The sequence below is a fragment of the Caloenas nicobarica genome, chromosome Z (genome assembly GCF_036013445.1).
Source record: "Caloenas nicobarica isolate bCalNic1 chromosome Z, bCalNic1.hap1, whole genome shotgun sequence".
NCBI lineage: Eukaryota > Metazoa > Chordata > Aves > Columbiformes > Columbidae > Caloenas > Caloenas nicobarica.
The window spans coordinates 103,423,476-103,436,947 of NC_088284.1; the positions used below are offsets into that span (position 1 = coordinate 103,423,476).

Sequence of the window (13,472 nt, forward strand, 5' to 3'; positions counted from 1 at the left end):
GTCACGCTTATTTACTAGCTCTTCTTGCTCAAGTTTGAACCCTGCGTGCAAGCCGAGAAGCACAAACTGCCGTGTACTCGTGCCTCTTCCCAGATGTTTCTGCTTTCCTCAGAGGGTGTTTCTCGAGGCCGAGTCCTGTCCCCGTGCTGGGCATTGCTCTCGGCCGTTTGCAGAGCCTGGTTTTACCTCGTGCACGGCTCAGACCTGCGGGCAGGAGCATTTGGTCTGTACCCTCAGCACTTTGCAGCTCCTTCTCCAGGTTCATCTCCCGTTTCAGCGTGCACAAGGTGTCAGCCCGGGGCAGCACCGCCCTGAGCCTTCTTCAGTTTTCTTACGGGATGTCCTCAACCTCAAACTATGGTCTGATTTTTGGGACTTCACAATTGTAAAACAACAGAGAGGTTTTGATGGAAAAATGGCATTTTTCACTAGAGGTTGTATACACATGAGTTATAATAGATTGTAAAGTTGTTAAGTATTAATTGCTGTTCAGTTTCCATCATTTCATCTTTCCTCTGGCTCCTCTGTCATCAAGCTCCCTGTTGTGTTGCTTTTCTTGTTTTGAAATTGAAAGCTAATGATTTCTGTTGTGGTTGTGGTAGTTGTGCTGCTGTAGTAGTAATCCCACGATTATCCTTGTCTGTTGGCTATAAGCCTGGCAGGAGGTCTAGTGAATGGAAAAACAAGAACGTCCGTCCGTCTGAATGGGCACTTTGAAGCAGTTGGCTGTGTTAATATAGAGCTGCCAGATAGGCCCTAGTGCATCAGCTCTTTCGTGGAATACAATAAATGCCACTGTTACTTTTGTAGTGAAAATGCAAATCTGGCAACTGCTTGAAATGGCTTTGTGTTTGCCCTGGTTTGGGGGATATTTTGAGTGAGGGTGGATCTATCCCAGGCAGTTTCGTGTATTTTTTACCCAGTCTAGTTTTAATTAAATAAGGTGGTAGCTAATACAGAGTAGATCTATAAAGGAGCCCATGTAGATGTTCTGAACAGAGAATAGGTTAACTGAGTGAATAATACACCTCTGCAAGTGTAATGTGGAAAGATGCGTACAAAATCAAACATTGTTTAAGGTGTGAGAGTGATTGTGTGGAAGACTTGTCTGAGGAAGTTTTGGGTGCTGCTACTCACAGCGACAGTAAGTGAAGCATTATGTCCCTTGCCAATTTGAATAAGTTTTTTCCAAATAACTTGCTGATGTGTTCCCATAAAAAGATGCTGAGTATGGTCAGAACTGTGAACATTCAGTTCATGTGTTTTTCTCAAAGTTGGCATCCGCTACAGATGTGTTCTGCCATCACATTACGTTCATGGTCTTCTCACTTCTGTGGCTCTTGGTGTGGTAGTGACTGGGTTTGTGTTGCTTTTCTAAAAAGTATGTGCTTATTTGCTCTTCAAGAAGATCCATCTGGCAAGATTGTTGCCAGGTGAATATTGCTCTGCATGTCTTGCTCCAGAGCCAGGATGCTTGGGTTTGCAGGATGCTGGCACGGTGTTCGGTACTCGGCAGTTCTTGGTTATTACCGATGGTGGTGGGATGAGGACAGACGGATGCAGCTGACTTCCCCAGCCCACACACATATGGCTTCCCTCAGACTGTGATGCTGAAACCAGCCTTTTGACCTGGGATTCACCAAAAGATATCATAGAATCACAGAATACCAGATTGGAAGGGACCTCAAGGGTCATCTGGTCAAACCTTTCTTGGCACAAGCCCGGTCTAGAGGAGCTGGCCCAGCACCCTGTCCAGCTGAATCTTGAAAGTGTCCAGTGTTGGGGAATCTACCACTTCCCCAAGGAGATTATTCCAATGGCTGATTGTTCTCATCGTGAAAAATTTCCATCTTGTGTCCAATCGGAATCTGCCCAGGAGTAACTTGTGCCCATATGAAGCACACATTAGGAATTTAACCTCGCTGGTTTTGGTAAAAGCACCTAAGTGGCTTCACCACATATTGAGAGCAATAAACAAATGCAGGAATCTTTTATTTTCTTTACCTTTCCTGGTATAAACTATTTTATTTGAGTCCAGAGCATATTGCCAAGCTGATGTGGAAAGTACATCGTTCATCAGAGGAAGATACCTAAGTGAAGAATTCAAACCAGCATGGATCGTGACAGAAGAGAAAGTCACATCAGTGGATAGAAGCATGTCTTGCTAAAGGACTTTATAGAGCTGCTTAGGATTTAAAGTCAAGGGTAACCAAGCGTAATTGACAGGAAAATAAGTACTGACCTCCTGCAGAGCTGCTTTAGATGCGTCATGCCCACTTAAGGCACTTCCTAAAGAATATCAGTCACCTGATGTCAGGTGCTGGAACTTTGTATAAGGAAAGGCACCTTTCTGTTCACTCTGAGATTACCTCTTTAGAAAGGAAGTTGTGATATTTTGTAAATTAAATTGCATGCTTTTGAGAAAGATGGCTTTTTTTTTTTGAAGGCTTTTCTGACAGCTACACTTTCTCCACAAGCCTCTGAAACACAGTTCTGTGCTTAAAATGTGTGACAGTGCAGTGAGTTGGGACTGACCGTGTTAAGTTGGTAATCGCAAGTTATCCGTGGGGCCTTGACTTGGAACCGCTTTCAAAGACGTGGCAGAAAATGCTGACAACCCCTGGTCAGCGCAGGAATATTTGTGGGGCAAGCCCAAAGTCCAAAGAGGCTTTCCGACTTGTGTTTGCTGGTTGAAAAGGGCACTAGAGAGGTGGGTGTGAAAACGCTTGCTTGTTTCTTCCTGTGCTCTCCACATAGCAGGCTCTTGCTTGCTCTTCTAAATAATGAATTGCAGCACAACTACCTAATCCAAATACTTTCTCCTCTTAATAGTGGTAACCTACTGGAGCTGGCACTGTGCGAGCTGCTTGTGTCAAAAGGAGTAATTTATAGTGCTGTGGCTTATGGTAGCAAAGTGCCAAACAGCTGAATTGCAGATTCCACTCTGAGGGTTTGTTGGTTTTTTTTTCTCATGTTTCTGTTGGCTGAAAAAATCCTTGTTAAGGCATCCCAAGCATGTGAGCCTTGAAGCTCCATCTCCTGAAAGGGGAAACTTGCTGTCCTGAGGAGCTCCGTACCCCTGAGGCCCCAGAGGAAGGCAGGGCGATGGAGGAGTTTGCCTTAGTTGATGAGGACTGGGTTAGGGACCAGTTAAGCAATCTGGACATCCATAAATCCATGGGTCCAGATGGGATGCACCCGCGGGTGCTGAGGGAGCTGGCTGAAGTCATTGCTGGACCACTCTCCATCATCTTTGCCAAGTCTTGGGAAACAGGAGAGGTGCCTGAGGACTGGAGGAAAGCAAATGTCACTCTGGTCTTCAAAAAGGGCAAGGAGGAGGACCCGGGCAACTATAGACCGGTCAGCCTTACCTCCATCCCTGGGAAAGTGATGGAACACCTTATCCTTGGTGCCATCTTAAGACATATCAAGGGTAAGAGGGTCATCAGGGACAGTCAACGTGGCTTCACCAAGGGGAAGTCGTGCTTGACCAACCTCATAGCCTTTTATGAAGACATAACAAGGTGGATTGATGAAGGCAGAGCAGTGGATGTGGTCTACCTTGACTTCAGCAAAGCATTTGACACCGTCTCCCACAGCATCCTCACGGCAAAACTGAGGAAGTGTGGACTGGATGATCGGGTAGTGAGGTGGACTGCAAACTGGCTGAAGGAGAGAAGCCAGAGAGTCGTGGTCAATGGGGCGGAGTCTGGTTGGAGGCCTGTATCTAGTGGAGTCCCTCAAGGGTCGGTACTGGGACCAGTACTATTCAATATATTCATCAATGACTTGGATGAGGGAATTGAGTGTACTATCAGCAAGTTTGCTGATGACACCAAGCTGGGAGGAGTGGCTGACACGCCAGAGGGCTGTGCTGCCATCCAGCGAGATCTGGACAGGCTAGAGAGTTGGACGGGGAAAAATTTAATGAAATATAACAAGGGGAAATGTAGAGTCTTGCATCTGGGCAGGAACAACCCCAGGTTCCAGTACAGGTTGGGGAATGACCTATTAGAGAGCAGTGTAGGGGAAAGGGACCTGGGGGTCCTGGTGGACAGCAGGATGACCATGAGCCAGCACTGTGCCCTTGTGGCCAAGAAGGCCAATGGCATCCTGGGGTGTATTAGAAGGGGGGTGGTTAGTAGGTCCAGAGAGTTTCTGCTTCCCCTCTACTCTGCCCTGGTGAGACCTCATCTGGAATATTGTGTCCAGTTCTGGGCCCCTCAGTTCCAGAAGGACAGGGAACTGCTGGAGAGAGTCCAGCGCAGGGCCACAAAGATGATTAAGGGAGTGGAGCATCTCCCTTATGAGGAAAGGCTGAGGGAGCTGGGTCTCTTTAGCTTGGAGAAGAGGAGACTGAGGGGCGACCTCATCAATGTTTATAAATATATAAAGGGTGGATGTCACGAGGATGGAGCCAGGCTCTTCTTGGTGACAACCAATGATAGGACAAGGGGTAATGGGTTCAAACTGGAACACAAGAGGTTCCACTTAAATTTGAGAAGAAACTTCTTCTCAGTGAGGGTGACGGAACACTGGAACAGGCTGCCCAGGGAGGTTGTGGATTCTCCTTCTCTGGAGACATTCAAAACCCGCCTGGACACCTTCCTGTGTAACCTCACCTGGGTGTTCCTGCCCTGGCAGGGGGATTGGACTAGATGATCTTTTGAGGTCCCTTCCAATCCCTAACATTCTGTGATTTTGTGATAAGTAGTCGTCCCTTTCTGCTGCAGCACTTGGCATCAGTCACAAGTGGAAAAGTCTGATTGCTTTGTCATGCCGGTGGGCAGCACCGCACGGCTCAGAACGACGCGGTGTTGTACAGCGCCGCTTTGCCTGGCCCCTTGCACACAGAAAAGGGTGCAGAATTCAGTTTAGCAGTTCATATGCTTCATACATTTGAAGGTTAGAAAAGATTATTATGGTCATGCTGTTGGCAGTGAGAACCTCACCAAGTAATTTTACTATCAGGCCTGTGGCTTCTATTTGGATAAGAACAGATGGGAAGGGAAAAAGGAAATATAAACGAAGAAGAGGAGATTAGTGAGGGTAGGTGGGAACTGCAAAAGCAAAGGAGTTGAGATAGCAAGGTGCCAGCAGCTATTTTAGATAAGAGAAAATCTTTCTCATGAACACCAACTGATATATCGGTTTGCGCTCAGTAGCAAGATGCCCGGGTTGGTGCATTAGCAGCGTGTTCACTGGGCAGGCAGTGGTGCCATGGCACAGGCTGACACAGAAACGCGTTTGCACGTGGGCAGGATGGATGATTTGCAGCAGCTGACAGCATTTGATGTGGCTCTATTAATCATGTTAGTCCTTCAGTCTGACGAGTACCTACTTTTCATCAAGTGTGCTCAGCTGAGCATTACAGAAATTGTAGCCACTATAAGAGCTCTGGAATTTCATCTGGGTTGTTGGTGTCAGCTCTGTCTTGTGTTTATCTGTAAAATTACAAATCAGCTTCGCAGGATGGTGACAAACGGTGAATGAGCTGCACCCTGCCGGGGGGTGCCTGGGCTGCCGAATCCTGTCACCTTTTAACTCAGAACTTGAGAACATAGTTTTGTGCAGCACCTTATGAGTACAGACAAATAAATATTCCCCTAAGGTACCCACCAATTTTAATAGCAAGGAAACCCCTGGATTTATTTGTTAGTCGGAGTATTAAAGGAGCCTTTTGTTTACAGACCTGCTAGTAGCTGTGTTTACAGCTGGAGGTCCCACGGTCATGTGAAGGAAGCAATCACAGAGTCACAGACTGGCTGGGGTTGGAAGGGACCTCTGGAGATCATCCAGTCCAACCCACCTGCTAAAGCAGGGTCACCAGAGCGGATCACACAGGAAGGTGTCCAGGTGGGTTTGAATGTCTCCAGAGAAGGAGACTCCACAGCCTCTCTGGGCAGCCTGTTCCAGGCTCTGGCACCTCAAAGTAAAGAAGTTTCTCCTCCTATTCAGATGGGACCTCCTGTACTTCAGTCTGTCCCCATTGCCCCTCATCCTGTCATTGGGCACCACCAAAAGGAGTCTGGTCCATCCTCTTGACACCCATCCTTGAGATATTTATAAACATTGATGAGAGCCCCTCTCAGCCTGCTCTAAGGTGGGGATTGTGCCGGGGTGGTCAGGAGGGAAGCAGAGGAGCACGGTCACATCTCCAGGGCAAGGGCAGGAGAAGCTGTGTTGTTCTTATGCCAGTGCTGGCTTGATGGGGAGTTGCTGTGACTTGGGACTTTCACAGGAGTTCAGTGTAAAGAACAGACTTGAAAGGGCTCATTGGTTAACCTTTCCTTTGCCGGCCAAAACTGTGCGTACTGTATGTATTTGTCTTGCATTTGTAAATGCTCGTGTATGATTTTTAGGCTGTTTTGCAGTATAAAAATAGAGAAAGCTTAACTTGAAGATCATACTTGCATTACTGAGGGTGTCAAAGCTGCACTTCTGTGACTCATGTGTGAAAGGGAGAAACCCTCCAGTTTATGTGCAGGCTGGAGACGTGCACATCACTGCCTTGAGTTCAGATACAAACACGCCATTATGAGGTGGTGGAGAAAGAGCAGAAGCTCCTACTTAGTCTCCGCGGATGGGGAAGCCTGGGGTTGCTGCAGGAGGCCAGCGTGAGTGCCTCAGACCCATGCGGTTCCTCAGGACTGCTGTGATCAGCCTCACCGTGCTCTCTGAAATGACTTGTGTTTTTCTCTATTGATATTCACATCTCCCTATGGAGAACTGGGATCAGCTGTTCTGTACATTATTTGCACGCTGTTGTCATTTGATAGAAGGAATCATACCACGGTTCTTTGCTTCAGTGTTAAATGCTGTGTTGGATGCTATAATAATCTAATCAACATTCAGATTCCATTCAGCCATTCCAGTGTAAACATTTTTTTGAAATTAAGAACATCAAAGAGTAAAAATGTGAGCAAAAATTAGTGATGTTTCTCCCCCGTGTCTCTCTCAGTTGCATCGTACATTAAGTATACTAATTAAATAAACACTCTTTTGTGTAATTCTTAAAATGACCCAGATCTTCAATATGTGTCTGAGCAGGCACCCCAGTGGTTTGCCTAAAAGGAAGGACAACCAGTAGGCATTAATTGTCTGACCAGTTGCATGTCTCTCCCTTAACCACAGCTGGGTCTAAAAGTTTAATACAGTCAACAGCAGCTTCTGCACTGGAAACCCCTGGAATATCTGCAGATGCCGAAAACAGGGTTTCTTTGGGTGCTTTTGTAGTGCTGCGGGGGCTGCAGGTACCAGTTCCTCAGCAGCGATACTGGCTGGAGCTGTCGTTCTTCCCTGGCTGTCGTGGGATGTATCCTCCCCTCCGTCACGCTGCCGCTGCCACTGCAAACAGGCAGATCTCCGTGAAACGGGCAGAAGTGGGGGAGGCAAGTGTCCCTCCCTGCTCCCCAGGAGAGGCGGCAGGTCTGCGGTTGTACGTGCTGGCCTGGGACACTTGCAGGCACGGCTCAGGTGCACAAATGAAGGGGTGTGTGTGTTCCTACAAAACTGACTTCCTACCCGTGATGGTCACTAAGTACCTGTATCACCAAAGGTGCATCAGCTGGAGATACCATGGCTTCGGTGGCTCTAGTCTATAATATGTTATTCCATATGCAGCTTTGCACAGGAGGTAACCTGAGCCCCCGTGTGCAGCAGATCGTTGTTTCTTGTGTGACTGATAGACATCAGTGCTTCAGGAAGCAAAGTGAGTTTAACACGGATTGGTTTTTTTCCTCTTCTGAAAAACTCTTTAAATTCTTGATATAGCTCTCAATCTAGTGAAGTAATGAGCATTTCTTGTTCATAGGTAACGTCGTTGGCAACCTGGGACACTCCTTTTTCAGCCAGAGCTTCCTCGGAAGCAAAGAACACGGAGGGTTCTTGTACGTTGCAGCTACGTATCAGTCCCTGCAAGACCTGGTGCTCCCAACCCCACCGTACCTGTTTGGCATCCTCATTCAGAAATGGGAGACTCCCTGGGCTAAAGTGTTCCCCATTCGGCTGATGTTGAGACTTGGAGCTGAATACAGACGTAAGTAACGTGCATTCTTTTAGCTGCAGTTATTTCTGCAGGAGAATACATTCCGGTTTAGAGCACGCACACCCAGCCCTAAATTACCTGTCAAAGCTTCACAGGCTTAAACAGGCAAGTGAAATTTATGTTTTATACCCATGTTGCATCCAACTAAACAGCAGGGCTGTACTGAAGTTGCGATACAACCTACAGCCTTTTCACAGCCGTACTGGTTGATCAGGGGGATTTTTGTGGGGACAGATCTGGTTCTGAGCAGCTGTTTGCAGTTCACTTAATGACCTGAAATATAGTTAGGTGCACAACAAGTCATTTGGCTGGTGTCGTTAGGACATAGGAGAGCCTTTGAGATGAGCTCTTTCCATGTTGAAATGAAAGAGCCTTTGCTTTTAGGTTTTGAAAACCAGGCTCATTTTCCAGAGAGTAACAATATGTGTGCAGTGGTAACTGACCTGGCAATTTGTTGCAAAAATTCTGCTGCAACTAGTAACACATGGGCTGCAGAAAGTGTTTCAGCTAAACAAAATCATAGCAGTTAGCATGAAATTAGGATAAAATCTTTTCCAAAAGACATTTACTATTGCTGGAGCAAAGCGATTATTACAAGTCCGACCACTGTGATGGGCCAAAAATTTGCTTTCTTGGTTGTCTGCTATTTTAAGTGGCACATGTTGTAAATCTGTATTACGATGAAAATGGTATATTAATTTTTTTCAAAACTTTTTAACAAAATAAGTTTTAGAATGTGCTTTATAAGGATTTTAAAATTTAATTTGTGATGTCTAGGGAATGTTGAGAATTTTTCAAAAAATACATATGTTACTGGAAAGGAAAAAGAAAATCTTTAAAATTTGCTTTCTAAGGATGATGACTGTAGGTTAAACTTGTCTGAAGAGACATTAGTGTTAAAGGTGTGTAAGTTTTTGTGTGTATCCATGAGGTTTTTAAGTAGTTTGTTTTTCTAAATGTTGACAGGAATAAATAAAGATGCTCATATTTTGGATGTGACATCTGTTTTTGAGCACATAAACAAATATTTCGATGTTCACAGAAATACCTGCTTTGAATACGCTGGGAAGCTGGGGTTTGGATCACTTCTTTAGCTGGGGTTTGGATTCCGGCGTATTCACTAGTGCTGCCACAGCTGCCACTGCAGATCTCTGCCTTGTCCCCTCTCAGAAGGGGCTGCGTTTGTGTCCCAGGTTTTCTCCAATACATCCTCGTTTTTGGTGGAATTGTCAGACACTGTGCACGAGTTGGTCACGCCAGCTGCGTGGTGTGTGTGCAGGACCTGTGATGCTTCCCAGATCATCAGCGTGGAGAAGCTGGGGCTCATTTCTGTCAGGAAATCCTGATGATGTTATTTCCAACCTGCTGAGCATTTTGTAGCCCCTTCTGTCTACCCTGGGAACTGTGAAGATGTGCAGCGTTTTGGGAAATCAGGCTCGGTGGTTGCCTGAGGATAGTTTAGGCACCTTCCTTCAAACATGCATTTAGAAACCCTTGGCATCACGTATTCCTGCATGAGTCATGTTTCAAGCACTGTTACGGCTTCTGCTGCAACATAACGTAGTGTAGCCAGATCCATACGCTGCACTTTGAATTGCGTCATAGAAATTTTACAAGTATGCCTAAGCCAAGGAATGCAGGTGTTTTGCATTGCTGATGTACCATAAATGTAGTTTTAATTGGTTTTGACATACTCTTGTAGGCAATTTGCCATGTTTTTACAAAATTAATGAAAACAGAAAGTGAAATAGTATTATCACTTGAATGTCACCACATCAGCCACAGAAGCTTACGATGCTGTAGTGGAGAGCAGCAGGATGGTCATAAAAAAGGGAGAAGCCATTTCCAAGAAGCAGCCCGAGAAAAGCCTTTAGAAAGGTCAGCTTGGCCATCAGTGTCCAGATTGCTGGTTTCAGCGTCGCAGTGTGGCACTTGCAGGCGTTCCACATAGTGCTCGTTGTTTCTGGTGGGTGGGCAAGGAGCCATGACACGTGTAAGGTGCATTGTGACGTTAAACCCCTTTTTCCCTTTCTGCTTTTTAAACTCTGGTCTTCCTTCCAATCTATTCTTTTGCTGCTGCTCACCATATTCAGCTGAGGAGATTGTATTGGAGTCTAGTTTTGCAGAATCTCAGTATGTAAATTTGAATCTGATCTTTTCTGGTTTATTTTCTTTTATTCTAGTTTATCCATGCCCACTTTTTAGTGTCAGATTCCGTAAGCCTTTGTTTGGAGAGACTGGACACACGATAATGAACCTTCTTGCAGTAAGTGCCGAGACCGATTTTGCGCATTCCACCGGTGTGAATGGGTCAGTGTGGGAGGAACCGTACTCCTCTTGCACGTAGTAGCTGGCACGTGGAGATGACGGGAGGAAATAGTGGGCATTTAGGTGAATTTACCTGCCGCGACTGGTATTGGGTGTTGGCTTTCAACATCGTGGTGAATCGTAAAAAGGTGCCCAAATCCACATCCCAAACCGGGCCACCTGAGAACGTTTGGATCTGGAAACAAGTGCAGTAATTGCTCAGATTCCTTCCTCAGCAGTGCCCTGTCACCAGTGTGCAGTCCCAGCTCTCTGCTTGTACAGAGCTTCCACTGAAGCAAAGTTATTAGCTCTGCCTACTTTGCTAATATTTTCAATGTAGAAAATTCTCTTTGATGCATGACCTAATTTCGCTCATGGAAGAACTAATAACTCCATCCAGTAATGCAACAGTACACAGAGAGCAAATTTTCGCACATATAGTGATGACATTCGAGGCTGCAGAACATTAATTTTGATGTAAGAAAATCAGTGAAATGGCTAACAGTCACGATGATGTTTTTTCATTTGTGTACTTTGATTATGTAGGTTAAAAGCCTTGATGTCTCCCTCCCTGCCTTTCAGTCAGCGATTACAATTATTTTAATGGGCTAACGAGTAGTCGCTAGGATAGTTATGAAGCCTACAGTGTTAATTATTATCATCATACCTAACTTTTAAAAACTTACTTTAATTACCAGGACTTCAGAAACTACCAGTACACGCTGCCTGTGGTCCAAGGTTTAGTGGTTGACATGGAAGTCAGAAAAACCAGCATCAAAATTCCTAGCAACAGATACAATGAGGTAATGCTTATAAGAAATAAGTTTGCGTACAGTTTCTTTGTGGTTGGAGGACCTGGGATCTAAAGGAATTTTATTTTACTCACTACCAGTAGGGAAAACTGCCTCTAAAGCAAATGATAAATGCATGATGCACACGTTTTGAGAGTGAGGGCGGCTCCACGGGAAGAAAACAATTCAATTTAGTATTAATTAAACTCTTCAACTCTTCTTCTTCCTGTTTTTAAACTGTTTACATAAAGTGTAATTGTAAACAACAGAAAATACTGGTTTGATCTGAGCGGGTAAGTTGACAAACTTTACAGTTGAGGTAAACAAGGGGGAAAAGTGTATTAGCTCTTCTCACCTATGTTGTGTGTGTACTTGCAGCATTTATTAGTATTTGTTGGATTGCTGTTTATTTTATGTAAAATGTCTTTCAGCGTCTCAATTTTATACTTGATTTCTGGTGTGAGAAAATCAATCAGTGTCTTTAGGATTTAGTTGAGCAAGCTTAGTGACAAGATATTTGAACAATAACAAAAGAGAGCAATGGAGAAGGTGATTGATTTTGTGAGAGAAGGGGGTAACTTGGTATTTTGAAACCAATCAGTATTTGTGGTGAGAGCAAAGCCACTGGGTGAAACGATATTTGTACATGTTATTGTAATAGCAGAGCAGAATACAGCTTGATCTCAAGAGAGAATTTCCCTGCAAAAAGCATTTGAGTAAATTAACAGCAAGAATAAAGAAATAAATTTTTTTAAAAAGAAAAAAAGCATTCTTAGGTGAAGTTTAAAAAAGATGGAACTAGTGAAGCAAGAAAATAAAGGGTCTGTTAAAAGGTGAATTAATTCTTGATGCAGCTGTGAGAAAATGGAAAAAGTCGGTAAAGTTTGCATGAATTAAATAGAAATTGGCACCCAAGATGCAGTTCAGTGTTCGCTGTGCCTGGCGTTGGTCTCAGTTCTGTATCTGAATCAGACATCGCACTCACTGGACTCAGGAAATTCCGCTGTTTTGCACTTGCGAAATCTCTGCGTTGTGTTCAGGTTCTCTTTTCCACTGAGAAGCAGGGATTCAGTTTTTAAAATGGAGAAAGTGTTACTTAGTTAACATTATTGCTTGCAATCCAGTTCAAAGATTGAATTACTTGAGATTTTTCATCTGAGTATAGTTTGAATTAAGACGAATTAAACCACAAGACCTTTACTTCTTTCTCATGTGAAACAGTATTTAATTAGAAAAGGGTGTCACTCAAACTATTTAGAAATTGAAAAACTTGTTTCAAATCTCATGGATGGACTAAATGTGGACAATCCTGACTGTAATAGTAAAACTATATGTTAATATTTAACTTGTTAATTAAATATTTTTACCTTCAAAATGATTTTCATTTTCTACAGCTTCTAGTGCTACTCAGTTGCCTTTTTAGCCCCTCCGCAAAGGTGACGGTCACTGTGTAACCAGTGGCCGTGTTACGAAGTCCAGGTGCCGTGCCCGGTGGTTTCCTGTTGTGCTCAGGGCAGCTCCCGCGCTCCGTGTTGCTGGAGCATGGCATGATAAACTAGATAATGAAATACACTGTGGTCTGATGCAAATTCTTAATTAAGTTTCCTCCCCGAACATTACACCGGTGCACATTTGCCAATAGTGAGCGTCAGCTGATGTTCCTGACACTATAATTAAGGTTTTGTGTTAGACTGAGAGAGACAAGTGTGTTCTGTGCAGTGTGGGTGCTTATCAGCTGCAGGGAGCAGAGGATGGGACTGTGAGTGCTGTTCAGAGACGGCAAATAATTCAGCACTTCCCTTCTCTTCCAGGTTTTCAATGTGGGGGCCTGTAATTTAATTTGCCATTTTTTCTTTTAAGCAAAACTTCTTGGGTTTGGAACAAATTCCAGAGGTGACTCCCTCCATTTTCCTTTTGTATCAAAACTCTTACAGTCTGAGCCTCCATGAAGAGTAAGAGATGAGAAAAGGAAAGCAGCTACGTAATTTACAAGAATATTTTGTTGAGGCACGTAACTAGGTGTATGTTAGATGCTAATCAGCAAAACTGAAGGGCAGATACATCACAAACTTTTTTGGATGCTTTTTGGAGGCCTTCTCTGCAGAGAATTACAGTTATTTCTGGATGTCTATGATTCAGATCTTTTTAAAAAGTATTCAAAGTGGGAACATGGGTCCCAGTTTCACCAGTTCACGTGGGTGACGCACACAGACACTAAAGCTTTGGTGTCCGGTCATGGCAGAGGCAGAATTAAGTGGCAGCACCAGGATTAAATGCCACAAGTCTGAGTGCCAGTCTAGCACTCAACTGTGGAGGCAACACTTATG

General features: G+C 44.5%; 1 protein-coding gene across 2 annotated transcripts in view; it reads left to right on the forward strand.

The window, feature by feature from the left end:
* ZFYVE9 (zinc finger FYVE-type containing 9) overlaps window positions 1–13,472 on the forward strand; it is a 63,362-nt gene that overhangs the window by 41,048 nt on the left and 8,842 nt on the right. For both annotated transcript variants that reach the window (XM_065655386.1, XM_065655387.1), the window contains 3 exons: window positions 7,814–8,038; window positions 10,231–10,313; window positions 11,053–11,157. In XM_065655386.1, the coding sequence (XP_065511458.1) occupies window positions 7,814–8,038; window positions 10,231–10,313; window positions 11,053–11,157 (413 nt within the window). The remainder of the gene's footprint in view (window positions 1–7,813; window positions 8,039–10,230; window positions 10,314–11,052; window positions 11,158–13,472) is intronic.